This window comes from Antechinus flavipes, chromosome X (genome assembly GCF_016432865.1).
Source record: "Antechinus flavipes isolate AdamAnt ecotype Samford, QLD, Australia chromosome X, AdamAnt_v2, whole genome shotgun sequence".
Lineage (NCBI taxonomy): Eukaryota > Metazoa > Chordata > Mammalia > Dasyuromorphia > Dasyuridae > Antechinus > Antechinus flavipes.
The window spans coordinates 83,711,018-83,738,761 of record NC_067404.1 but is presented as its reverse complement, the minus strand read 5'-3'; the positions used below and the strand labels follow the sequence as shown (position 1 = coordinate 83,738,761).

The following is a 27,744-nucleotide window of genomic DNA, read 5'->3' as shown; positions in this document are numbered from 1 at the left end:
GTTCTGCACTAGGTTCACGTCCGCGAGCATTTAGTTGGCGCCTGCTGTGTGCAGGGAAGGCACGGAGCGTCGAGGGGAATCGAGTTGCAATCCAGCTCCTGTCGTCCCTTAGCGCCCGAACCGGGCACGGGACCGGAGCTCGACTTTCCAGAGCGCCACTCGTTGGGGCTAGCCTCCCCCTGGCAGGCGCCCAAGGGTTAACTGGAGGCGGGGTCCTGAGCTGAAGGGCAGCCGCTCCCGCCAACGGGAACGGGGAAAGCGGGAAGCTGGGGGAGGAGCGAGCAGTCTGGGGCGGGGTCGCACGCGGCCCGACCCCGCCCCCGAGCGAGGAGCTGGGGTGGAGTCGTGAGGGGGCGGGGCTCCAGGAGCCGGGAGGCGGCGCCGATAGGGCAGCGGAGCCGTCGCTCCGAGGCCGCGGGGCGGGGACAGACCGCGCCCCCGCCTCCCTCCGCCCGCCCCCCCGCCCGCGGAGTGGGGCCGCACACGCGGCTGCTCCCCACTCCGGCCCGCCCAGCCGCCGCAGCCGCCTCGTCCGTCTGTCGGTCCGTCGGTCCGTCGGTCCGTCGGTGCGTGTGTGCGTCCGAGGTGCGGCGGCCGCGGGTGCCCCGAGCCCCAGGCCCATGGCCGCTCAGTAGACGCGCCTGACAGGGCTCCTTCCGAGAGTGCCGGCCCAAGCGAGCAGACGCGGCGGCGGCGGCGGCGGCGGCGGCGGCGGCGGCGGCGCGGGGCCCGCGGGCCTCCCGGGCGGACGGACGGGCGTGCGTGCGTGCGTGCGTGCGAGAAAGTGCGGGAGGCCCCCCGGAGGCCATGGGTTTCGCCCAAGAGGCGGCGACGGCGCGAGGGGATACCGGGCCGGGCCGCCGCCGGGCCGGCCAGCGGGGCTGCGGCTGTCGCGGGGGCCCGACTTTGGCGGGCGCCGGGAGCAGCTGCCGCCTCTTTCTGGCTTTCTTCGCGTTGTCGCTGGCCCTCCACCTGCTGACGCTCTGCTGCTACCTGGAACTGCGCTCTGAGCTGAGGAGAGAGTTAGCCGCCGAGGCTCGCCGCGCCCCCGCTCCCGCCGGGCCGCCCGCCGGACCCCCCGACTCTACAATCGATGCCTCCCGGGACTCCTTGGCCGCCCGCCGCCGCCGCCAACGCGGGCAGCTGCCACATCAACTCCAACAGCAGCAGCAGCAGCAGCAGCAGCAGCAACAGCAGCAACAGCAGCAGCAACAGCAGCAGCAGCAGCAGCAGCAGCAGCTGTTGCCACCGCCCGAACCCGAGCCCAGGAAGACGCCACTTCTCCCCGGCCCAGGGGACCCGCAGCAGGTGAGTCACCCCTCCTGCAGGGCGACATCAGGAGGGAGGGAAGGGGGATACACACCTGCTCTCCTGCCTACAATTGCGAATGTACCCAAGTCACTAAATAACTGGCAAAACTCATTTAAGTCAGTCACAAAGTAATAGACAAAGTAACTCACAAAGTTGGTCACAAAGTAACTGGAAAAGTAACTCACAAAGTTGGTCGCAAAGTAACTGGAAAAGTAACTCACAAAGTTGGTCACAAAGTAACTGGTAAAGTTACTTACAAAGTTGGTCGCAAAGCAATTGGCAAAGTAATTCACAAAGTTGATCACAAAGTATCTGGCAAAGTAACTTACAAAGTTGGTCCAAAAGTAACTTGGCAAAGTTACAAAGTTGGTCACAAAGTAACTCACTAAGTCAATCACAAAGTAACTGGCAAAGTAACTCAAAGTAATTCCTTAAGTCACCGCCCAACTGGAAAAGTAATTCAAGTCAGTCATTTAAGGAAGCTCAGTTAACTGGAAAAGTAACTGTCACTGTCAGTCACAGAGGACCTGGGAAAAAATTCACTAAGTTAGAGAGTACCTGGCAAAGAAACTAAGTCAGTTGGAAAGCAACTCACTTAGTCCAATCACAAATAACTGGCAAACTCATTAAGTCAGTTGCAAAGCAAATGGCAAAGTCGTCTAACTAACCAGGGAGTGGAGGCAGGTCCCTTGGAGGGACTGGTTAGCTTCATGCTTCAGGGCAACTACTACTGCTAAGAGCAGCTACAAGGCTGCCAGCAGCGGCTGGCTGCCAACAGCTTAAGTGAGTACTGTGTGCCTCAGGGAAGTAACTTTTTAACCAACTTCATGTCAGACCATGTGAGATGATTTGGTTTTTACCTGCAACTTGAGAGCCATACTAGCTGGGTCATTCCTTGGGAAGAGCTCACAACTTCCAAGCTAGTTTAAAAGTCTGGGGGAAAACTCCCCTTCCACCTCGTTGCATGTTGTCTTTGTCTCTGGGGACTGAGGATGGGAGGGGGGATGTCCAGTAGCCACATGCTCAAGAAATGAGATCTCCCTAGAGAAGCCAGAGGCAGCCTAGCAAGAAACTGTATTATGTGTATGTGAACTTTCTGGGGGTTTGGTTTGAACCGGTCAACTTTTAAAGCTTACTTTTTTTCCTCTCTTCAAAGTTAACCCTTTGAGGGTACATTGAGAGCCATTCTATTGAAATGGAATTGTTTGTAAAGTGAAATAAATGCAGCGAAACAGACTTCTGGCTTGATCGTAGAACACTTGTTATGTTGTTCTCTTGGGGAGAAGAGGACAAGTGGGGTCAGTCAGGTGCTTAAAGGCCAAGGGTGAGCCGAGCATTCTCTCTGAAATGTAAAAACTCAGTACCTTACCGTCAAGGGTGCAGGTGGGCATGCATTCACATGGCTGTGGAGCTGAGCATTAATTACCATTGAGGAAAACTGAATATTGCTGCAACTCTAAGGCTGAAACTTTCTCTGGTCGAGATTGTGAAGTGACTTTGCAGCTTCTCTTGCTTTGCTAGCAGACTCCAACTTATAGAAGGGTTGATCAAAGAGGACAAGAAAAGTGAACTTGCTAAGCGTGAACCTTTACACGCTGTAGCAAAATGATGATTAACTGAGATTTTGGTCCTTTAAACAACTTTCTTCCCCCTCCTTCTACCTTCCTTTCTAGTAGAAATACTTTGCAACTGAACTATTATGGAAAGGTAAAGGACTTCAGTATCCTTTTTGACATCCAAATTGTTTATAGTCTGTTGATCAACAGAATATCTGAACATTGGCTTGCTGGGGCTTCTGTTCTTGCAGGAAGGAGGCCAGGATTGATGGGTTTGGGTTATCTGTTGTCCTAGAGCATTTCATACTGTCCTGCATACGTTTAAGACTTCTACCTTCCTCTTAGGCCTGAAACTATGCTGTCTTTCTCACTAGTGTGCTGTAGACACGAGCACGCTAATACTTGATCTTCCTCTTCAGTAAGCCAGCGTGCCCTTTTCAGGGTCAGAGAGAGGATCTTGTTAGCTGGACTGATTTCAGCTGCAGCTTCCCCATTTTCCTTGAATCTCGATGCTTTCAGGAAAACTCAGGCACCTTTAAACATGACTTTAGCTTAGGTAAACTTCTATGTATCCTGAAGGCAATGCTTTGAGTTTTCAGTGAGTGTCCAAGCTGATCCGTTTCCAATCAAATGGCTCCTGTGAAGTTCTGGATCCAATTTTTGGTGGTCTAGGGTGTCCTCTGCTTTCTGGACTGGGATGTATAATTATAGTATTGCTGACGGATATGGATTCACAAATAGGGAAGTAAACAGTTTTGGGGGTTCTGGCCGCATAGGTCAGATTTTCATATTTCATTTTTCAAAACAAACTGCTGCTGTGGCAGCAGTGGCTCTTGGGTAGAGAAAGATGAGAAATGTGCATATTCCAGTATGCCGTACGCACGTCAGAGGCCTTGCTCTTTAGCAGACCATCTCTATGTAGCAGAGACAAATGAATGGGGGAGAAACTCCTAGAAAATCTCAGGAAGACAGCAGATACCGGTATATGATAAAGTAATATGCTTAGGCACCAGAGGCTTGGAGCTAGAAGAGACCCCCTCATTTTAGAAAGGAAGAAACTGATGCTCTGAGAAGGTAATTGATTTGCCTAAAGTCTCCCGGGCATTAAGGGCAGAGCTGAGACTGAAATCCTGATCCTGTGATTCCAGATCCAAAAAACTTTCCCCCAGCAACATACTTTCAAACTCCACATAAGATGATTGCCTCTGAGTTCTTGGCTGCAACCCAGGCTTTAGGAGCTATTGTAGGCTGTTGTCTGAAGCTCCTGGCCCAGTGTCCTGCTGGGCCCCAAAGGCCAAGAATACAGGCAATGATGGGAAAGCAGGAAACATGATCTTCCCCTGGTACAAGACTGGGGGGAAGGAGGAGGGTACCAGAGGTGCTTCTGGTTGCTAATGCCCTTCCAGTAAGACACACCAGCTGGAGATGTTCCCAAAGAAGATCGCTAAATGGCTGGGGCCTGGGAGGGGTTGGAGAATTTTTTAGTATGAGGAGAGACTACAAAGCCAAAGCCTCTTGAATTCGGAATGATCAGGGCTCGAAGGAAACGTGACTAGCTCTGAATTCATGCATTGTATAGACAGGATGAGGGGCTTGCTGGGACTCTGTTTAGGACAGACCTTTTGAAGCTTGTAGGTCCAGTGTATGGGACTGTTATTTTGAGTAGCTGAGAATTTTATCTTTAGCATCTATTACTCCAAGAGGTAGGAGAGATAAAGATGGGCTAGAGGACTTTGTAAAGGATTGGGTGGATGAACCATTTTGGAAAGCGATTTGGAACTATGCCCAAAGGCCCATCCACCGCTGCCTATCCTTTGATCCAGCAGTGTTTCTGTATCCCAGATCATAAAAAAGGGAAAAGGACCCACATGTGCAAAAATGTTTGCAGCAGCCCTTTTTGTAGTGGCAAGGAACTGGAAACCGAGTGGATGTCCGTCAATTGGGGAATGGTTGAATAAGTTCCCATCTATGAATGTTATGGAATATTATTGTTCTGTAAGAAATGATTGGCAGGTGATTGCAAAAAGACCTCGAGAGACTTACCTGAACTGATTCTAAGGGAAGTGAGCAGAACCGGGAGATCATTGTACATGGCAACAAGATTCTGTGATGATCAACTCTGATGAACTTGGTTCTTTTCAGCAATGAGGTGGTTCAGGCCAATTCCTATAGACAGAGCCATCTTCCCCCACCCCTACCCCGAGGGAGGACTGTGGGGATTGAACGTGGTTCACAATATAAGATTTTCATCTTTTTCGTTGTTGTTCGCTTGCCTTTTTTTTTTCCTTTTTGATATGATTTTTCTTGTGCAGCAGGATATTTGTGAAATATATTTAGAAGAATCGCACATGTTTAACCTATATTGGATTAATTGCTGTCTAGGGGAGGGGGGTGGGGGAAGGAAGGGAGAAAAATTTGGAACACTAGATTTTGCGAGGGTGAATGTTTGAAAACTATCGTTGCATGGATTTTGAAAATAAAAAGCTCTTATTTAAAACAAGAAGAGTGGATGGATGAGTTAACTACCTGGCAAAGAATTCCGGAAGTGGGAGTGGTGTGGGGCATGGGGCACGTTTCTCACCCCTGCGCATGATAAGCTCAGATAGCTACCTCTTCTTACAAAATGTCTCAGTCAAGAGACATTTTGGTTACAGCTGCTAAGCAAGATACCTGCCCCTTGGTCTGGCCCAAGATGGCATCTCCTATGTACATCCCTTAAATCTGGTTGGAGTAGATGAATAAAATCAGTCAGTTAATAGGCATTTATTATGCACCTATTGTGTGCCAAGCACTGTGCTAAACACTCTAAGTACAAAGAAAAGCAAAAAATAGCGCTACCCCTGGAGAAGTTCACAGTCTAATGGGGGAGACAACATGCTGACAGCTATCTTCAAACAAGCTATATGCAAGATAAATAGGACCTGATCGACAGGAGGAAGGCATTGGAATTAAAGGGCATTGGGAAAAGCTTCCTGCAGAAGGAGGGATTTTAGCTGGGATGTGAAGACAGCTAGGGAAGCCAGGAGGCAGAGCTGAGGAAGAGAGGGCATTCCAGGCATGGGGGCAGTGCCCAACGAATGAAAATACCCAGACTTGAGAGACGGAGGGTCTTGGTGGTGGAACAGCAAGGAGGTCCCATGTCACTGGATTGAAGAGTGCGTATCAGAGAGTAAAGGAGAAGAAAACTGGGAAGGGGGGCAGGTTATAAAGGACCTTGAAAGCCAAATAGAGCATTTTGTATTTGATTCTGGAGGCTGTAGGAAACCACTGGAGTTATTGGGTAGGGGGCTTTAGGAAGCTAACAGAGCCAAGAGGAGGGTGGATTGCAGTAGGGAGAGCCTGGAGGCAGGCAGTCCTTCCCAACTATTGCAGTGGTCTAGATGCTACTCAAAATAGCAGTCCCATACATTTGACCTACAGGCTTCAAAAGGTGAGGGCCTGTGCCAGGGTCGGAGTATTGTGAGAGCTGTGCCAGAGGCGAACTCAACAAGCTTTGGCAACAGCTTGCATGGGGGATCGGGGTGAGAAATAGGAAGGATCTCAGGACGACTCCTAGTTTGGGAGCCTGAGGGATGGGAGGCTAGTGCTGCCCTCCTTCTACAGCATTGGGGGAAGTAGGTGGTGTTAGGGGGAAAGGTAACGAGGTCAGTTTTGAACACGTTGAGTTTAAGATGTCTACTGAACATCCAGTTGGAGAGATCTGTAAGGTTCTTAGGCACTCGATAATTCAGTGTAAGCGCATTGGCGCCCTCTTGCCCCTTCAGTCTAATAACTGGGTCAGTGGAATGCCTATACTATACAGCCATTTTAGCTTCCAAGGTTTTTTTTCCCCTCGTATCCTCTGAGAAGCAGTGTGAAGTACTGACAATGAACAGTCCTTGAAGCCGAAAGGCTCTGGGGTCAAGACCCCCTTGTGACAATCAGCTGACTCTGTGACCCTGGTCAAGTCCCTCTAATTCTTAGGGCCTCAGTCTATTCTCTAAGCTGGAAGTTGTTGAGAAGGTGCTGCCCTACATTCACAGAGGGGGTTTCCTACGCCAGTGAAATCACGGGTCTTGTCCTGTCTTGTGGCAGTAGAGGGGAGTACCACTGTGTAGAGAGCTGCACCTAAGGTGAGAAGATCTGAATTTAAATCTACTTTTTAGCTGTGTGACTCTGAGTAAGCCACTTAACTTCTGTCTGCCTCAGTTTCCCATCTGTGAAATGGGGATAGTAATACTACCTACCTCCCAGAATTGTTGTAAGAATACAAATAAATTCTTTGAAAACTTTAAAGTACCATATAAATGCTAGATATCATCATTATCACCATCATCATCACCATCATCGTTCTTGTTGGGTGGTGGAATAGGGGGAAATGGGAGTCAGAAAGACCTGCAATCTACTTCTGCCTTTGAGGAGGGCAAATCACTGAACCCCTTGGAACTTGGGTACCTCCTCTAAATCCAGTTTCCTAAATTGTCAACAGGTTGAGCTTTGCATGGGGGAGGAAGTTGCCACCCTAAAACATTCACTGTCGGGCACTTCTCTGCAACTAGGAGCCAGGCCTCTGTTTCCTGGGCATCTTCCTCTCTGGCCGATGACCATCTCTCTTGTTGTTTGCATTTGTGTGGAGCTCAGCACAGTTCTTGACTGTGCGTGGGGCCATGTTCACTTCAGCTCAGGACTTTGTTTTCCCCAGCTCTACTTCAGATCCCTGTATGTATTCATCCCTCAGGGTTGAGATTGCTGTTCTGCGCAAGGTGTCATGGGAGAAATGAAGGACCAGGTGTCTCAAGGTTCCTGTCTTCTGAGGTCTTAGTTCTGATTCTCTTAAAGTGCCTATCTGACCATGTCAGCCCCCTCCCCGATAAAGTGGCTCCGTAGGGCTTCCAGGAGCAAATAGAAAACCCTATGATTGCCTGTCCAAGGCCCCACTCCCCAGCACCTTTATATCTTCTATCCCTCTCCCCCATCATGCACCCTGTGATCCAGGGATACTGAGCTCTTAGCTATTCCTCCATTTCCTGCCTCCGGGCATTTGCCCTGATCTGCCTGCCTGAAATGCTCATTGCCACCTCCTGCTTTCCCCGACTTCCTTCATTTTCTAGCCAACATCCCACCTTCTACAGGAAACCTTTCCCAATCCCTCTTAGTCTTAATGCTTTCTTTCTTTTTAAAATGATCTCCAATTTATCATGTTCAGATCTCCTTTGAACCTATCTGTTTACATGTCGTCTCCCCACCTTACCCTTGGACTCCAAGAGCATCCGTCACTAGGGCCATACTGACTCCAGGTGCTCACCTGGTTTGCAGGGATCTCATGAGGCAAGGCCCCAGCTTGCTGGGCGGGAGGACACAGACCGGGAGGGCTTGGTGTGAGGAGGCCTGGGTGGGCTAGATCTGCAGCCCTGGAAGGAATGTCCATATCCATGAGATCATGGCCATTTGGGAATTTGAGTCAGCCAGGACAGCAAGTGATTAACTGGAAATCCAGCTTAAGTGTGTGGTCTTGTCCAGCATGAGAGCATCTTCGGAAGGGCCAGGGGGACTCCCAGGGGTACTGGCTCTTTTATCTTGGTGAGAGCCGATACTGGGTGTGAGGGAAGACAAGGAAGGTGTGTGCAGAGGCACATGAAGCTCCCAACGAGCACTCTTTAGTTCTTGGCTAAGGATGAAAACCAAATGATTTGTTTATTTGTCTCAAGCTGTGTGTGGGAGTGATCTGCTCTGTGATAGAGCAGGCACAGCTCTGGCTCCCCAGCCTAGGCTCCTCCTCCTCCTCCTCCTCCTCCTCCTCCTCCTCCTCCTCCTCCTCCTCCTCCTCCTCCTCCTCCTCTCTTCTTGTTCTCCTTAGGATGTTGGATCCAAGAGCAATCTTTCTAGGGCACAAAGCTGGGCATGAGTGAGGGAGGAGAGACTTAATTTGGTGGTGATGGGAAAGAGGCTTCTCCAAGCTCTCACCTTATGCTGCTCTCCTTTGTTTTTGTCTTTTTAAAAAGACATTGTTATTTTGTTTTTATCCCACTTACAGTTCTTCCTGTATTTTCTCCCTCCCCACTTTGAGAGAGCCAGCTCATAGAACAAAGAGTTATTTTGAAAAAGATGAAAAAGAGGATGAAGAAGGGGAAGTTGGCAAAATGGATGAGTGCACTTATTTCACATAGATCCTGCTTCTCATGTCTCTTCTTTGGGGCTCTACCGATTCTTTGTAACTCTTAAAATATTTTAATTTCTTTTGTTAACTATTTCTCATTGACATTTTAAAATATTTTAAACATTCGTTTTCTGAAACGAGCTTGACCACTCTGAGGTACCACCTTACACCTCTCAGATTGGCTAAAATGACAGGCAAAGATAATGATAGATGTTGGAGGGGATGTGGGAAAGCTGGGGCGCTGATGCATTGTTAGTGGAGTTGTGAACTGACCCAACCATTCTGAAGAGCAATCTGGAACTATGTCCAAACTGTGCATACTCTTTGATCCTGCAGTCTCACTATTGGGTCTGTATCTCAGAGATCATCAAATTGGGAAAAGGACCCACATGGGCAAAAATGTTTGTGGCAGCCCTTTTTCTGGTGGCAGGGAATTGAAAATTGAATGGATACCCTCAATCAGGGAATGGCTAAATAAGTGGTGATATATGAATGTCATGGAATATTATCATTCTGTAAGAAATGAAGAGCAGGCTCATTTCAGAAAAGCCCAGAAAGACTTACACAAACTGATGCTGAGTGAAGTGAGCAGAACCAGGAGAATACTGTGCACAGTAAAAATGAGATGAACCATGACAGACTTAGCTCTTCTCAGCAATACGTGATCCAAGACCAATTCCAGTAGACTTATGGTGGAGAGTGCCATCCACGTGCAGAGAAAGAACTATGGAGACCAAACATGGATTGAAGCAACATATTTTCACTCTTTTGTTGTTGTTTTCCCTTTTTGTTCTGATTTTTCTTTCTCAACATGACTCATGTGGAAACACGTTCAGAGTTGATGGTATGTGTATAACCCATATTGGTTTGTTTGCTGTCTTGGGGAGGGGAGGGAAGGAGAAAAAAATTGCAACTTCAAATCTTGCAGAAATGAATGTTGAAAACCATCTTGTAATTGGAAAAATCATAGACCATTAATATAAAAATTAAATAAAATAATTACACATAAAAAATCAAATGTTGAGTTTGAAATGCTCATCTTTCCTCCCACAGCTTGAGAAGGCAAACACCATATTGATTATTCATGTGATGTCATCAAAACCCCTTTCCATCTTAGTCACGTGCAACACTCACTCTCGATGGTTCATGTGGTGGGAGTCATCTTGTAGATTGCTTACTTCATTCCGGATCAGTTCTTTCAGTTCTTCCCAGGCTTCTCCATTTCCATCATGGTGGCCATTTCTTAGGGCACAGCAAGCCCCTTTTACCTTCATATCCCACAGTTTGTTTAGGCCTTCCCCAGTGGACGAGCATCTTGTTTCCAGTTCTTTGCTACCCCCCAAAAGTGCTGCTGGGACTATTTGGGCACATAGGGGGACTTGCCTCTAGCCTCCTGGAAGTATAGGCTTACTGTTGGAATCTCTGGGCCCAAGGATAGCGAGGTTTCAGTCACTTTCTTTTCCTATTTCCCAATTCACTTCCAAAATCATAGCCAAAGAGCAGTCTACATTCGTTGTGTTTACTTCTTTCAGTCTTCCTGCCTGTTGCAATCCAGTGTCCGACCTCATCACTCAGCAATGCTTCTTTCCCAAGTCACCAATAATCTTTTAATGGCTAAGAGGATCGTTTCTCAGTCTTTCCCCTTCTTGGCTTTTCTGGAGCATTTGATGCTGCTGATCACTCTCTCTTCCTGGATACCCAGATGCCCTTCTCTGGGTTTTTATGATATGGCTTCCTCTTGGTTCTCTTCCTCCCCGTCTCACTGCTCCTTCTCATCCTCTCGTTGGTTTGACATTCACGTTATGCTTCCTAACCGGGTGTCCCTTAAGGCCCCGACCTGAGCCCCGACCTGAGCTATGTTCTCAGCTCTCCCCACGTTCTCTCACTTGGTGACTTCATTGCCTCCCATTGGTCGGGATCATTTCTATGCAAGAGCTTCCCAGATCTGGATCTCAGTCTCTTGCTTGTGCTTCAATCCCACGTCACTGCTTGAACACCTTAAGCTGAACGTTCTCTAGGTTGCTCAAACTCTCAGCTCTTCCGAAACAGAACTCGGATGGTACAGGCCTGAAATGAGGCGGTGGCTTTGTGAAAGAAGTGCTAGGTGTGTGAGATTGAACTAGGAACAATAGAATTTGGCAACTGTGGCTTACTGGAGAGAGGAATCCCAGGGAGAGCAAGGTCACAGACCTGGGAACCTGAAAAGATAGCAGTACCTCTACAGCCTTCTCATGCTTGATCACTCTTGCAGTCCTTTCCTCTGATTGGTCATTTCTTCTTGGCACCTCCATTTAGGGGGGAAAAGATACCAATTAGGAAGCTACTTCCCACTTCCAGGAAAGAGTGTCTTAGTTTGTGTCTATTGCCTTTCTCTTGGTTATGTGGTGGGAGTCATCGTGTAGATTGCTTCCTTCCTTCTGTATCAGTTCTCTCAGTTCTTCCCAAGCTTCTCCATTTCCATCATGTTGGCCATTTCTCAGAGCACAGCAAAACTCTTTTGCCTTTCCTTTTTTCCTTTTCCCTTTTCCTTTTCCTCTGTTGCCTTTCCTTTGTCTACATCTGTTGCCTCCAGGACTCAGTGACTTTGGTCTAGCCAAACTTCTTGTTTTCCATTTTTTCTTTAACAAAATTAAATGCTAGTTTTCCCAATTATCCAGCTTTTTTCTCCTTTCCCCATAACCTCCACTGGAAAAAGGAAAAACTAAATCTTGAGTTTCTGACATTGAGCCATTGGACAGGGCTAAGAACTTGGGGGTCTCTTCTCCATGGGAATAACTTTCTTTACATGAGGATTTCCAGGCTAGGCAGGAAGGCTGGTTGTTTAGGGGATGCTGTCATTCCCGGGGCTCTTGGTGACAATGGATCAGCAGTAGTTGCTGATGGTGATGGGGAAGGCAAGCCCCCATAGAACAATGATTATTCATTTCCATGAAGGCTACAGAAGCTAGGTTAGAAGCAGGATGGGTGGTTTAAACCCCCCAACATTTGGCATTTTCCATTTTTGTTAACGTTGCCAATTTGCCGAGTCTGGGATGGAATCATAGCGTTTCTTTAATTTGCATTTCTCTATTAGTGATTTGGAGTGATTTTGTCATGTGGCTAAGGATAAATTGGGTTTCTTTAAGTGGGGGATGGATATTGACTCCTGCTTGGAAGTGTTCTAGAGCGTTTCTGTTCTGGGAGGGTGCTTGGGGATGCTCTGTGTTCAACTCTAAGGTTTTATGACAAAGAAGCTACACAGGTGGCAAAATATAAGCAGAGCCACTGGCAAGGAGCAGAAGTGAGAGGAAGTGGGGGGCAATCTCTCCTTTGGGCTGGTGAGCCTCAGGGGACTTTGAACTGCTCACCTGGCACAGGTTACAGGGTTAGACATCATACTGTGTGTATTAAGGAAGAGGGATGGCGCCTGGGGCCGATCATCCTGGCTTTTCTTTACCTAGCTGTTGCTTTAGCAGCGAGATGTGTTTTTTACTCAGAGGATAATAGGATTTCAGACCCGAAACTATCTAGTCCACCTTCATTTTTCAAAGGCTCGGAGAGGGGCGAGGTCTTACCCAGAGGTCTTGTTATTTCTCTGGGCAGTCAGGAACTCTGACTCTCTTGTTCTGTAGATTGAAGATGCAGGATGAGAAAGGAAGTGACTCGTTCAGAATTAAATAGGTAGGAAGGCAGGAAACATCAGAACTCCATTAAAAGCTAGGGCAGCTTGCCCCTCAGTCCATTTTTATTCCATCGGCTCAGAAGAATCCGAGCCAGTCACCTAGGAAAATGACATGAGAAGGAGAGCTCCAGAGACTTCCGTTTCCCATCAGCTTGTTCCAGTGTAACAAAGACCAAATCATCAAGAGAACACGGTGTCCTTGTTTGCCGAGAGGACAGTGCTATATTTCTTCATGTTTGTTTTTCAGCATCAGGCTTCTTTTGTGCTCTTTTCATATTATTGCTTGTGGTCATTGTGTAGATTGTCTCTTTATTCAAATCTCCCCACGTTGCTCTCAATTCCCGATCACTTTATACTGTACGTTAATATTTCACCATTTTGTTTAGCTGTGTCCCCGATCGATGAGTTCATGCTCTGTTCCCAATTAAAAAAATTTATTCTGACCCTAAATACCAAAAAGAAAGAGCATTTCCACATACATGCAGAACATAAAAAGACAAAGGTCTATGAAACAGTGAACCTCCACTTTATACCACTCCCTTAAAAAATCAAGTGATGCAGTATAACTTGCAAAATGATCCTGCTTGTCTGTATTCCTTTCTGAAATTTCTTCAGTGCATGTTTGGAAATGGTTCCCTTTTTTCTTGGCAACCCTATTGCAACATTCCCCCTTCCCATTCAAACAAACAAACAAACAAAAGCTCCGCCCCACAAATAGACTCAAGCAAAACAAAGCCACAAAGCGTCCAAGTCTAAAAATGCATTTCTCTTTTTCCACCTTAATTCCTTCATCTCCCTGTCAGGTTGTGCTTTAGTCACCAGTCCTCTGGAGACACGCTTGGCCATTGATCAGAATCCCTAAGCCTTTCAAAGTTGTTTTTTCTTTATGTTGTTGTCATTGTCCTGGTTCCGTTCACTTCTCTCTGAATCAGTTCGTGTTACCCACAGTTCTCCAAAATCATCTAAATTGACTTTTTGGGGGGGCTGAGGCAACTGGGGTTAAGTGACTTGCCCAGGGTCACACAGGAAGTGTTAAGTGCCTGATGCCAGATTTGAACTCAGGTCTTCCTGACTTCAGGGCTGGTGTTCTATCTCCTGCACTACTCAACTGCCCTTAATTTGACATTTCTTATGGTACAATTGGGTGGCTAGGTGGAGTAGTGCCCGGTCTCAAGTCAGGAACGCCAGAGTTCAAACATGACCTCAGAAGCTTCCTAGCTGTGTCACCTTGGACAAATTCCTTAACCTTGCTTGCCTCAGTTTCTTCATCTGTAAAATGAGCCGGAGAAGGAAATGGCAAAATACTCCAGGATCTCTGCCAAGAAAACCCCAAAAAGGCTCGTGAAGAATCACAATTAAAAATGACTAAACAACAACAGACTGCTGCAATGAGATTTCGTTCCATTCATATCCCACGGTTTGTTCAGTTGAATTTTAAAAAGCAAAATCAATTATTGTCCACTGGGGCGTGAGAGGATGAGAGAGAGAATTAACCCTTTACAGGAATCCCCTGGTGAATTCTTTGCAAAGTGAATAAGATCCTGCATTATGAAGCCTCCTCTGACTAGGGTTCTTTGTGGGAAGTGTGCCTATGAAGTGTTGAGACTTGTTCGTGTGGTCCTTGGAAATGACTCTCGGCACGTAGTAGCTGTCCTCCATTGTTGTTCTCCCTAATCGCTCCGTAAGCTAGATGGCTCCTCTGCGCAGTTCTCGAGTCCAGCCCTGTCCCTGAAATCGGGAATCCCTCATCTACAACTGTCCTGTTCGGCCATCATCTGGTCTTTCCTTCGGTCTCGGGGAGCTCATTACCTGATTGGGCAGCCTGCTTTATTTTTGGACGATCGGCTCTTAGCAAGTTCTTCCCTAAATATGGGACATAGACAGTAGCCTGACTTCCTTTGCTGAGAGCTAGGAAGTAGAATCTCCAAGCCAGAAGTGGTTTGAGCAGCCTCCATTATTTAAGCTACCTTTAAGCTATATGAGCTACCTTCCAGGGGCTGGCAGGATAACCCTCACTGTCTTCCATACCAATGTTCTGTCAGTGCCTCAGAAATCAGAGCCAGGCCATTTTGCTATTCCTCCTCCTCCTCCTCCTCCCCCTTTCTCCCCCGCCCTTTATTGTGATTTCTCATTTAACTATCCAGTGGGGTAGGCAAGGCAAGTCTTCCCTTTTAGCAAGCCGGGAACTGAGAAGCAGCAAATGTCAGCATCGGCCACACGAACCAGGCCCTCTGGCTCTTGGTTCTTTCCCCTGTTGCACCCCGTCCCCAGCAGTTCCTTAGAATATTCCCTTCCATTTGCATTGTGTCTTGTGAGAGGCATTAGAGCCCAGGGAATGAACTTGCCAGTTGAAAGCCGCTGAAGCCATTGCCAGGAGAGAAGGGGACAGGAGGCTATGACCTCATGATCTAAGCGCCAGAGTTATGGCAGAATTGAGGGGAAAGAGCCATTCTAGTGTCAAAGCCGCCCCCCCCCAGTCATCACCAGCTCCCCCAAACTGCATGGGGCAAGGGCCAAGAATTTTGGACCAGTTGGAACTGAGGGAGGATTTCATCCCAGGCTGCCATCTGGTATTAACTCACTTTTCTTCCTGATTCTCTAATACTGGAAATTATTGAGAAGGTGCCCAGCTGTACGGGTAGAGAGAGTTCCTAAACTGATAGAATGACAGGACCAGGGAAATCAAAAACAGGCTTCCCACTTAAGTGATCAGCTCGGTCTTTATCTTGCAACTGCTGTTGGTCTCCTCTAAGTTTGGCTCCCCGGGAAAGAGAACTGGTTGCCCTGCCCTCGTTACAGCACGGGGCTTTTGCCTGTGATGTGGGAGCATATGGAGACCTGGGTTCACAGCTGACCTCTGATGGATAAGCTAGCTTTAATTTTTGTTAGAACCTGTATGAGCTTGTGGGTGTCATTTTCCTTTCTGGGCTTCAGCTTTCCATCATGAGAAGGTTGAACCAGATGACTTCTCAAGGCCTTTTTCAACCCTAGACCCGAGATCTCATGGTTTTCAGCCCATCATGATACACACAAGAGTCCTATGAATAATGAGCCTCCCCCCCCTACCCATCAGCTCATACTTCTTCTGCTTTCTCAGTTCTGACTAAAATGCAACATTTGGTATTTGGACAAAAGATACTTGAAGGGGACAGTAAATGCTAGGCAGAAGAGTAAATTGGGGGGGTAGGTATGGGGGAGCGGGGAGAGAGGGAGGCAGAGAGAGAGAGAGAGAGAGAGAGAGAGAGAGAGAGAGAGAGAGAGAAGGAGAGAGAGAAAGAAAGAGGGGGGAAGGGAGGAAAAGGGGGAGAGAGAGAAACAAGAGGAAGGGAGGGCAGGGGAGGGGGGGGAAGAGAGGAGAGGGAGAGAGAGAAAGCAAAAGAGGGAGAGGGAGACAGACACAGATGTGGGAGGGGTAGCAGCTGAAGAGGCCTATATTCTTTCAAACTCTGTGGAAGGAGCCTGAGTTACTAGAGGGGTAGTAGTGCTAATGAAGATCTTTTAGGAATGGCTGAATGAAGGTCTGTGGGATTTAACTTTCATTTATGTCCCTCCTTCATGTTGGAAAATGTTCCGAGCCCTGACTGGCCTGTTGAGCAAGTTGCCTGGGAGAATCTGATTCGATACAATGAGAAAAACAGGAGCACATAGACAGTAGCCTGACTTCCTTTGCTGAGAGCTAGGAAGTAGAATCTCCAAGCCAGAAGTGGTTTGAGCAGCCTCCATTATTTAAACCCTCTCTTGAGGGGCCCCCAATGTGCATTCTGCTTTTACAGAGTTTTTCATCAACAAAATGTTCCTTACGTTAAGCTGAAACCTGCCTCTTTACAATTTCTATTCTTGATCTCTCTGAAGGCAGAGTTATCTGAGCCCTTTGGTTTTGGTCAACATTTTGTCTCTGGGTGCTAGATTTAATGAAATAATATCGGTAGAGGGCCTGGCACATAGTAGGTGCTTAATAAATGTTCATTTCCTTCTCCTAGCCCTAAGTCTGCAGCAGACTCATTGCCTCTATGGCTTTAGGTAAATCACTCTTGTTCTCCTTCATTGTCTCTTCTATAAAATAAAGGGCTAGATTGGATGACCACAATGGGCCCCTTCAATCCAGAGAATTCAATACCCTGCTCTGACATCTCAGGTATTCTGGGAACGTATGCGGGGTGGGGGGGGTGGCAAAGAGGAGGGAATGAGGGGATGGGTGTCCATTCTCAAACTGAAGACTTTAACCCAGTCCATACTGATTTACAGCTGGAGGGAACACCTGGAATTGTCTAGTCCGATGCTCTCATTTTCCCAAGGGAGGATTTTGAGGTCTCAGGAGGGCAAGGACCACTCCAAGGTCACAACCCAATCATTTGACTCTTGGGAATGAATCTGAGAGACATTTGGCAGCCAGTCTCTTACACTTGGCAGCTTTGGAGTCGGTGGCGGGGAGGGATTCAAATGCTCTAATCAAGACCATTCCTCGCTGACTGTAACAGCCTTTTCTAACTGAAATATTTGCCCTGGTCTAGCATTGAGGGCCTCTTAAAGAGAAAAAGACAAACTCCTTCTAGCTATAATAGGCCTCGGAATCAATTCTCTGTTAGGGAAGAGACTATATGTTCAGTACACTTTTGACTTCTCAAGGGAGGAAGAGAAAAACTTTGGGGTTTTGTCATTTTATATCACAGTGTTTGATTCATTTGGATTGAATTGATTTCAATGCATCTAAAGTCCCCTCATTTGAAAATTTCTAGATACAGGTTTGTACAACCTCGGGTTAAGGTTTGCCAGGCAATATACAATCCTGAACTCTTTGAGCCGGAAGGCACCTCGGAGGTCAACTGGGCTTCGGCTTTAATCCAGTTGGAGGGAGCTCACTATTATTAGACAGCCCGTTTTGATAGGGAAAGTCCACCTTGGCATTGACTTCAAATTAGCCACTTCTTTTCCCTATTTCTGCCCACCTGGGGCTAAATCGAACCTGTCCGATCATTCCTTCATATAATGGTTCTTTAACTCTTTCATCGAATATGAGAGTTAGAAAAAAGAGCTCCAAAAAGAGCTCAAGGTTATCTAGTGAGAAGTAGGACATAAGCAGGTGTGATGACTTGTACACACTTTGTTAGGAGCAGGGATAGCACCAGAATCCTGGTATCTTAAGTGCCCAAGAAGTGCATTTGCCTCTGTGTCACTACAGCAAACGGTCCTCTTGCTGTTGTTGGTCTTCGATATCATTGGATCAGACTAATTTGGATGATATCTCAGAGGTCACTTAGTCCAATCAGCATCTGGCTTGAAATCCCTTCTACTGCACGCCTGACAAGTAGTCACAAGTAGTCACTCTGCTTGCATACCTTTAAGGATGAGGAATCTGCTGTGTCTGAGGCAGCTCATTCTGCCTTTGAGACACAATCCAGCCTTAATCGGGCTCTTTGCCACAACGAGCCCATGGCTAATCTTTTTTACATCTGATAGCCTTTCAAATGTTTGTCAGTCGATAAGCATTTTATTAAGTGTCTACCACGTGTCAGACGTTGTTTCCTTAGGCCTTAGTGATGCAAAGAAAAGTAAAAGGCAGTCCTTGCTCCCAAGGAGCTTACAATCTAATAGGGAGATGCAAACAACTATGTACAAAAAAGGTATCAAGGAGAAAAATGGAAGATAATCAAGAGAAGGCAGGTACTAGCACTAGGGAGGATCTAGAAAGGGTTCTCATAGAAAACAGAATTGAAGCTGGGAAGGGAAGAAGCCTGAAGTGCTCTCATTCCTCATCTCTGCCTCCAGGATTCTGGAATTGGCCAGTGTCACCAATCACAGAGCGCATGGTGGGGGACAAATTGTGAAGAATTTTGAATTTCAAACTGAGGCTATACATTTGAATCCTAGTGATAGGGAACCACTAGAGTTTCTTTTTTTATTTAATGTTTCCCCCCCCAAAACATGTGTAAAAGCAATTGTAACGTTCTTTTCCCCCAAAAAATTTTGATTTCCAAATTCTCTCCTTCCCTCCCTTTCCCCATTGAGAGGACAATTTGACATAAGTCATACATGTGTAGTCATGCAAAACACATTTCCATGTAAGTCCATGAAATAAAACAGAAAAAGTACCTTTTGATCTGCATTCAGGCTATACCAGTTCTTTTCTCTGGAGATGGATAACACCCCTCTCTCTCATCTATTGTCTCATCATAAGTCCTGTAGAACTGTCTTGGATCATTTGCTGAGAATAACTAAGTTTGTCAGAGTAGATTATCATCCGATATTGCTGTTACTGTGTATACTGTTCTCCTGGTTCTACACACTTCACGTTGTATCAGTTCATATAAGTCTTTCCATGTTTTTCTGAGAGCATCCTGCTCATCATTTCTTAAAGCACAGCAGTATTCCATTACCATTAAATACAACTTGTTCAGTCATTCCCCAATCTCCTCAATTTCCAATTCTTTACCACCACTAAAAGAGCTGCTATAAATATTTTTGTACACAGTGATATTGTTTGGTCAAAGGATGTTAGTTCCAAAATGCTCTCCAGAATGGTTGAATTAGTACACAACTTTATCAATTAGTGTTTTAATTTCCCCACATCCCTTCCAACATATGTCATTTTTCTTTTCTGTCATATCATCCAATCTGACAGGTATGAAGTGGTAGCTCATAGTTGTTTTGATTTGCATTTCTCTCTATAGTGATTTAGAGCTTTTTTAAAAAATATATGATTACTTGATTATTTTGAAAACTGCCTGTTCGTATCCTTTGCCCTTTTATCAATTGAGGAATGGCTCTTATTGCTATAAATTTGATTCTGTCTTCTATATGTTTGAGAAATGAAGTCTTTATTAGAGGAGAAACTCATAGTAAAATTACAGTAACAATTACCAACTATGTATTTCCCTTGATCCCATTTACCACCTGTTTATCCTACGATCTTCTTCTCTTATCCTGTTCATTTTCAAAAATGTTTTGTTTCTTTTGCCTCCCCCAAACTGCCCTCCCTTCTATTCGCTCCTCATGATCCCCAATCTCCCCCCTTCTCTCATCTTCTTCCTTCTTTGCTTACTTGTAAGATAGATTTCTCCACCAAATTGAGTGTATATATTATTTCTTCTTTGAGCCATTTCCAGTAAGAGGAAAGAAGTTTATGTGCTTCCCTCCCTGATTTCCCCATTTCCCCCTCCCCTGTAAAATCTCTTTTAGGCCTCTTTTATGTCGGTTGATTTTTTTCCATTCCCCCTTTCCCCTCCTCCTAGTGCATTCTTCTTTCTCATCCTTTAAATATATTTTTTTAGATAATCATACACTGAACTCACACCTCTGGCTTATGTCTACAGATATTCCTTCTAAATGCCCTAATGATGATAAAGTTTTGTTTTCCCATGTAGGAATATTAACAGTTCAACCTTATCAAATCCCTTGTGATTTCCCTTTCCTGTTGACCTTTTTATGCTTCTCTAGAGAATTGTTTTTGAAAGTCATATTTTCTATTGATCTCTGATCTTTTCATTAGGAATGCTTGAAAGTCCTCCATTTCATGAAATATCTATTTTTTCCCTAGAAGGATTATACTCAGTTTTGCTAGGTAGATGATTCTTAGTTCCCTCTTTTTCCCTCTGGAATATTATATTTCAAGCCCTCCAGAAGTAGAAACTGCTAAATCTTATGTTATCTTGACTATGGGTCCATGATACTTGAATTGTGTGTCTGCTTGCAGTATTTTCTCCTTGGCGTGGGAGTTCTGGCATTTGACTATGATACTCTCAGGAATATCATTTTGGAATCTCTTTCAGGAGGTGATCAGTGAATTCTTTCAATTTATAATTTATCCTCTGGTTCTTGATTATCAGAGCAATTTTCCTTGATAGTTTCTTGAAAGATGATGTCTAGGCTCTTTCAGGTAGTCCAAATTTTTAAAAATCATCTCTCCTGGATCTATTTTCCAGGTCAGTCGTTTTCCCCCTGAGATGTTTCATATTGTTTTCTATTTTTTCCATTCTTTTGATTCTCTTTTAATGTTTCTTGATTCCTTATAAAATCATTAGCATCTACTTGCCCAGTTCTAACTTTTAAGAAATTATTTTCTTCAGTGAGCTTTTGTACCTCCTTTTTTCATTTGGCCAATTCTACTTTCTAAGGAGTTTTTTTTTTTATTCAGTGAATTTTTGTACCTCCCTTTCCATTTGGCCAATTCTGGTTTTTTGTAAAGTGCTACCTTCAGTATTTTTTGTGCCTCATTTAAGCTTTTGACTTTTTTCATGATTTTATGGCATCAGTCTTATTTTTCTTCCCATTTTTTCCTTCTACTTCTCTGACTTGATTTTCAAAAATCTGTTTTGAACTCTTCCATGGCCTGGAAGCCAATTCATTTTTTTTTTTTGAGACTTTGGATGCAGGAATTTTGACTTTCTTGCCTTCTTCTGAGTGTGTTTTGATCTTCCTTGTTACCATACTAACTTTCTATGGTCACAATTTTTTCTGTTGTTTGCACATTTTTCAGCCTATTTCTTGACTTTTAACTCTAGGCTTAGTACTGGGATTCTGCTTCCCAAGTGGAGGGAGCACTTTCTTGAGCTTTAGGTTTTTGTGCAGCCATTTTTCGAGGTAATTCTGGAGATCTGTAAGTTTTTGGCTTTTCCAAGCTGTTGTGATCTAGAGAGAGGTACATTTAGTACTGTCCTATACCATGCACTGGTTTGTGAGTGACCAGAAGCATTGTTTTTAACCCTAAAACTGTGACCAGGGTCCTTGATTCCCTGCTGCCACAAGATCTCTTGTACACTAGTATTTTTCCTCATGCTGGGACTAAGACCCAGGACTTCGACCCAAATATAAGTATAAGCAATGCAACAGAGTCCTCCCCCTGCCGCCAGCAAAGGGACCCCTGCAAATCTCCTGATTTGTTGTCCCATCCCCTTACCATATTGGGGCTGAGAGGTCAGGAAACTGATTCAGTTGCCTCAAGGCCTGCTCCTGGTTTCCTGGTACCTGGTCTGTGCTGGTGCAGCCTGTGCCGGACTTCACTTCTTCTCATCCTGATGCAACAGACTTCTCCTACCAACTTTCTAAGTTGTCTTGGACTGGAAAATTATTTCACTCCATCTCTGTGGGTTCTGCCACTCTAGAATCTTAGTCACTATTTAAAGATATTTGGAGAGTGTTGGCAAAGAGCTCTGACAGCTTGGTTTGATCCACTGGAATTTCTTGAATTGGTGGGGGTAGGGATGGGGACGGGGCAGAGGTGGGAGTTCGGCACGACTTGGTCGGGCTTATTGGATAACTGAGTGCGGGAATAGGGTAAGATGGTGGCGGTGAGACCAAACAGAAGGCTATTGCACTAGTCCAGATGTGAAGTAATGAGGGTAGGGCCGGTGACAGAGGAAAGGGGTGTATGCAAGACATGTTAAGAGGGCAGAAACTCTGGATATGGGGAATGATAGAAAAAGGAAAAGAGTCAAGGATGATGCCTGGATTTTGAATCTAGAGGAATGGGAGACAGTGGTCTAGTGGTACCGAGAGTAATGGGGAAGTTTGTAAGGAAAGAGAGTTTAAGAGGAAAGATGAATTCACTTGGGGACCTGTAGAGTTTAATATATGGAGGACACATCCAGTTTGAGCCATCTAATAAACATTTGAAGATGGGAGACTGAAGGTAAGGAGAGAGGTTAGGGCCAAAGTAGATCTGAGAATCATCAATGTGGAGATGTAATTGAAACCATGGGAGCTGATGAGATCACCATCAGTCTGCTGCATGTTTTTGTAGAGTCTGTGAGCTAAGGATGGGGTTTGCATTTTACAATACAATAAAACTATTTAAAAATGCAAAAGCCATTCTTAGCTCAGAGGACAAAAATAGGCAGTTCTCCAAATTCTCCCGGGACAGAGCCCTGGAAGACACCCATGGGTGTGACCTGGAGGATTAGCCAACCAAGGAAACTAAGGTGTCAGACAGGTGGGAAGAGAGAACCAGGAGAGAGGAAGGGTGTCACAAAGCAAGTGATTGACAGTGTTCGAGGCTGGCACAGAGGTCGGGGGAAATGAGAATGGAGAAAATGATTGGGCAATTGGAGGTCATGGATAACTGGGTGAAATGATAAGATTGGAAGCTGGATGCAAGGGAGATGAGAAAAGGACATGGAAGCACTTAGTGTAGATGGCCTTCTCGAGGTGTTTAATCACAAAGAGGAGAAGAGAAATGGGAACGTAATTTGTGCCAATGGAGAAATCAGGTCGATGGTTTTGAGGATGGGGGAGACTTGGGTCGGTTTGTAAGCAGTAGGGAAGCAGCCAGTGGACAAGGATAAGCGAGAGATGGGTGATGTGGAGGCAATCTGCTGCAAAAGATGGGATGGAATGAGGATCACTTGTACGTGTGTAAAGGGATTGACCTTAGGAAGGAGAAGGGCCACCTCTTCATGGGAGACACACAGGTGAAGGAGTAGTAGTGGCAGAAGGTATCTGAGAGAGAGAAGCTGGAGAAGATGGGAGAAGGAGCCCCTGGTAAAACTTGTTTCCCTGGTCACTTCTGCCTTTTGTACTCTGCTTGTCCTCTTCTGGGCTTAGTCCAGCTTGGCAGGGTCCTTCTAATGTGTGACCCCCAAACTAAACTCTACTCCTGGCTCCTCTATCTCCTTTTAACCTCCTTTAATTGCCGTTTCTCCCTCTTAGAATGTCAGTTCCTGGAGGGTGGGGGCTGTTTTGCTTTTTGCTTGGATTTGTATTCCCAACATGCAGCCCAAGTCTTGGTGCCTCTGTGAACACAGCCTAAGATCACATCCATTTTTTTTTTTTAATGCCGATGTCCCATTGACTCATGCTGAGCTTTCGATTCATTAAGCTCCTCTATCTTTCCCACAAACTAGTATTTAACCTCTCCCATCCTGTATTTATACGGTTGATTTTGTTGAGCCCTGGTGTATGATTCCATTTATCTCTATTATAGTACATTTTACTAGATCTGGCCCAGCCTTGTAGCCTGTCCAGATGTTTTGGGATCCTGCCTATACCCAAATATAGCTAACATATTAGCTCTTCCCTCCAGCTTTGTGTCATCTGCAAGTTTGGTAAACACCATTTCCTCTCATGCAAACCATTGATACAAATGTGGGAACCCAGCTAGGCCGATGGCCACCGCGGTGGGAAATCCTGGGACGTGCAGGAGGGTCGGAGGCTAGCTCGGTTAGAGTAGGTCTGCGCACTTGGAGGTAGAGTGAGCAAATGTGTGGGAGAAGCCTTTTATGCTCTTCTTAGAAGCCATATTAGTGCTCTTTACATATCTTGTAAGAGTCGGCTCAGAGGAAACTGGCAGAGGACTTTTGGCACCATGGGGCATGGGGAGAGAATCAAGGAGAGCCTTGTGGAGGAGCTCACTCCTGACCTCGATCTTGAGAGGACATTGATGAGATTTGAGTAACTCCAAGTCAGCATGAGGTCAGGACACTGTCTCAGTTTTCTCGGCTGTCAAATGAGCCGGTGAAGGAAATGGCAAACCACTTAGCATCTTTACCAGGAAAACCCCAAATGGGGTCCTGGAGAGTTGGACAGGACCGAGAAGTGCCCAAATAACCACCCCCAAAGAAAGCTTTCTTTATGTCAACCCTGGGAGACCTGCACTATTCTAGCCTTATCTTAGAGATGCCGAGAGCTTCCCAGAGCAAGGAGGTAGCGGCCCTGGCGTCGGAGCTTTGATTTTCTCCTCTCTGGGTGGCAGTGGAGTAGAAGTTTCTCGAGCATGGAGACTGTCTCCTTTAGTTTTGGGGGGCCCACTCCCTACTCCAGCACTTGGCACATAGGGCGCAGTAGGTTAAGCTTCATCAATGCTTGTTGCTTTGGATTGAGTTAACCAGATGCCGGCTGGACTTTGGAAGCCCCGAGCACTTCCCATTCTCTGAGCATTTTGCACACTGTTGCATCTCCAATCCTTCTGCCTTTGTTAGCAGGCCTGAAGCTGTAAGAATCCCAATAGAAAACATCCGTGTACAAAAAGTTCATGATTCTTGGCTCCTACTTTCTGCCTCTGGGCTCTGTGGAACTAGTCCAGGAAATAATTTTAGAATTAACTTTTTCTTAAAGCCGCCAACAAGCACGTTGAGCTCTTGTCAGTCTCTACCTATCTTCCAAGAAACGAGATACCCATCAGCCTGAGGAAACTCTTCACGTGAGCGATTGGGACCACCGTTCTTAATGGTTGCTTTGACGACCCCGGGGCTGGAGACTCTTGCAAGAAAACCCCCTCTTACTGTGGGCAAGGGTGAGGGCTATTCCCTGGAGGGCTCTGAGCCTTGGTGGAGGAGATTTAGAAATGGAGGGGGCTGCCTTGCTGGCCCCACTCCCTAATTAACGTGCCCTCCTCCAATTTGAGGGCCTACTCCCTTGAACCCACCTGCAAACCACCTTTGTTCCTTCTTTGGCCCTAACCCAGGATGTGGCTTGAGGTGCTTCCACAGCGCCCCTGCTGGTAACTTCTTCCTCACCCTCCTAGCTGGCTAGTCCTGGGAAAAGAGCTCAGAGCTCAGTGCAGGGCTGCGTGACTTGGGACATGTCACTCTACTTCTGTGCATCCGTTTCCTCGTCTGTAAAATCAGGCTAATCGTTGCAGCCATCCTGCTTCATGAGGTTGTCATGGGAACTAAAAAACCCTAGATAAATAAGAGCATTAACTCCCTCCAATTCTAGCACCTTATTCCCTTAGGTGGTGAAGAGGAAATTATTGAAGGAACTCTGGGGCAGTGTTTCCAGCTGAGGCTCAGCTGGCCAAGAAGATGTTTGTGGGAATCAATAATGTCCTAGGAACAAAGAGAGACAGATCCACTATTAACCTGACTTATTTAGAACCATTGCTAATGACTTGAAAGCCGATCACCAGCCCCACTGCCCCCCAGTGCCCTCCCACCAGGACGGATGCCATGGTGGGTTTGGGGGGGGGGGTGTCAATGATGTGCTTCTTTGTCTCTCTGTAGCCAGTGAGGCACGGATCAACGAGCTTTTCTTTAGCTCCTGTGTGCCTGGCACTGTGTTCGATTCCAACGGGTCTTTGTTTTGGGAAGAAAATCGTACATTGTCAGTGGGTGAATGAGAGACTTCGGAAGAGCAGGGTCGGAGAGACTGATGAATAGGATGAATATTGGAGGAATATTCATCCTGGATGAATAGGCCTGGAGCTTCTCATGTTATTCTTGTGGAAGAGAATGTGAAATGTGGATGCAACACAGCAAAATTTGGGGGATTTAGAACTACTGGAGTTGAAAAACTGGCCCCAAAGAGTCTGTGCCAGTGGGAGAGGTTCTCTTGGTGACATGAATGGGCTGCTTTGGAAGGCTTGATCCAGAAAGAGGAAGGAAGTTACCCCAAAGTCACCATGACTAGCACCCAGGGCTCCTAACTTCCCATCTGCTGCATTTAAAAAAAATTGTTTTAACTTAATACCATTAGCATTTGGTTGCCTTCGAATTCTCCTCTGTGAGGCTGCTGACAGAGTGGCTAGAGCTGGGTTTGAGATCCTGCTGAGAATGATGAACAGTCCTGAGACCCTCTCTCAGCCTCAGTTTCTTCATCTGTAAAATAGAATTGCACTCTCAGGATTGCTTTGTCGTAGTTTTTCCTGTCAAGTTTTTTGGTTGAATTGGGACTTGGGGGGAAAATGGGTAGGATTTTTGGTCCCTGGGCACAGATCTGAGAGCCCCTTAAATGTCAGCTCCATCCTGGGCCATCTTCTAAAGCCAGGAAACTAAAGCTCAGTCAAAATGAGCTGGTGGGATAAGAAAGGTATTCGAGTCAGGACTCCTGTTTACACCCTAGCTCTGATTTCCAAGGATCAAATCTCAGCAGTTTCTGTTACAAGCTTCATAAATCTTCCATCTGAAGGTTAGTAGTCGGCCTTTTGTCAGAGGTTCCGTAACAAGCAAATCCATTTTAATTGAACCTCGCCCAAACTGCTCACGGACTCCTTGCCAGATCATAAAACTGCTTTTAGTTTTAGTAAAAGGCAGGGATGGGAACGGGGAGTTAGTTGGTATTTTTTGCTCAGGTCGCCTTTTGTTTTAACCAAATATAGCAGTATTTCACCTAAGTGGAATTCAGCTGTTTGGCAGTCTTAGTTCTATGAATACAGCTGAGAAGTACGGGGTGGGGTGGGGGGACCCAAAGGCCTCTGATGGCAAACATCAGCAGCAGCTGACCCGAAGTCCAGAATGGCCCAAGTCATCTGCCCGGCCTGCTGTCGAAACCCTTGGGCCTTTTGCTCAGAGCCTGCGTCAGCTTTCAGAAGAAGGGAAATGACTGTGCAGTGAGTCTGGAGGAGCCCCCAACGGGCAGACAATGCACCCTACACCCTTGTAGCCTGAGACCGTCTCTGTCTTCCACCTAAAGGAACCAGACTTTATTAGGATACCTGTGTCAACAAGAAGAACACAATTCTGCTTCTCTGTGCTTTTGTCTTAGAAAAGCAGTGTGGCCCAGGAGATGGACCACTGGACTCGGAGTCAGGAGGACCAGGATTTCATCCTGGTCTCAGATACTTGCTGGCTAACTGGTCAAGTCATTCAACTTCTTGACCCCCAGTCTTGTCATCCAACAGATGGGAATAATGACTCTTGCCTTTTTAGGGGTTTTGAAGCTTCACTGAGATAAAGTCCGTAAAGTTCTTTGCCCCCCTTAAAATGCCATTGAAACAGAAGAGCTTATTAGCCCTTGTCTCTTTCCTTCCATTCACCTCTCAGCTAATCAATCTTCTTTGTCACGGACCCTCTGTACCCAAAAAGAGTCAGAATCCCTGCTGGTGTGACATTGGGCAGGGGCTCTCTGAACCCGTTTCCTTCGGTGTGAAATAATGGACTTGAACTCTGAGTCTGGGATCCTGCCATCTGTCCAGAAGGCCGAAACCCAAGCAAGCGACCAAACGACCGATTGTGTTTAAAGGGGAAATCGGTGATTATGCACACATCACTTGGTTCCCCCCCTTCTGGATAACTGAGGTTTTCCTGTGTTCTGACATCTAGCAGAATTGAAGTGGGGTGCAGCAGGCAGCCCATAAAAATGACTTTCTGGGACCGGTTCCATTCGCAGCATTTCTAAGAGACAATGATAGACCAGATGTTGACTGATTGAAA

General features: G+C 46.2%; 1 protein-coding gene across 1 annotated transcript in view; it reads left to right on the top strand.

Annotated features, from left to right (window-relative positions):
• The first annotated feature begins 807 nt into the window (after positions 1-807).
• EDA (ectodysplasin A) overlaps positions 808-27,744 on the top strand; it is a 191,237-nt gene continuing 164,300 nt past the window's right edge. The window contains exon 1 of the mRNA XM_051969187.1: positions 808-1,308. Within this exon, the coding sequence (XP_051825147.1) occupies positions 808-1,308 (501 nt within the window). The remainder of the gene's footprint in view (positions 1,309-27,744) is intronic.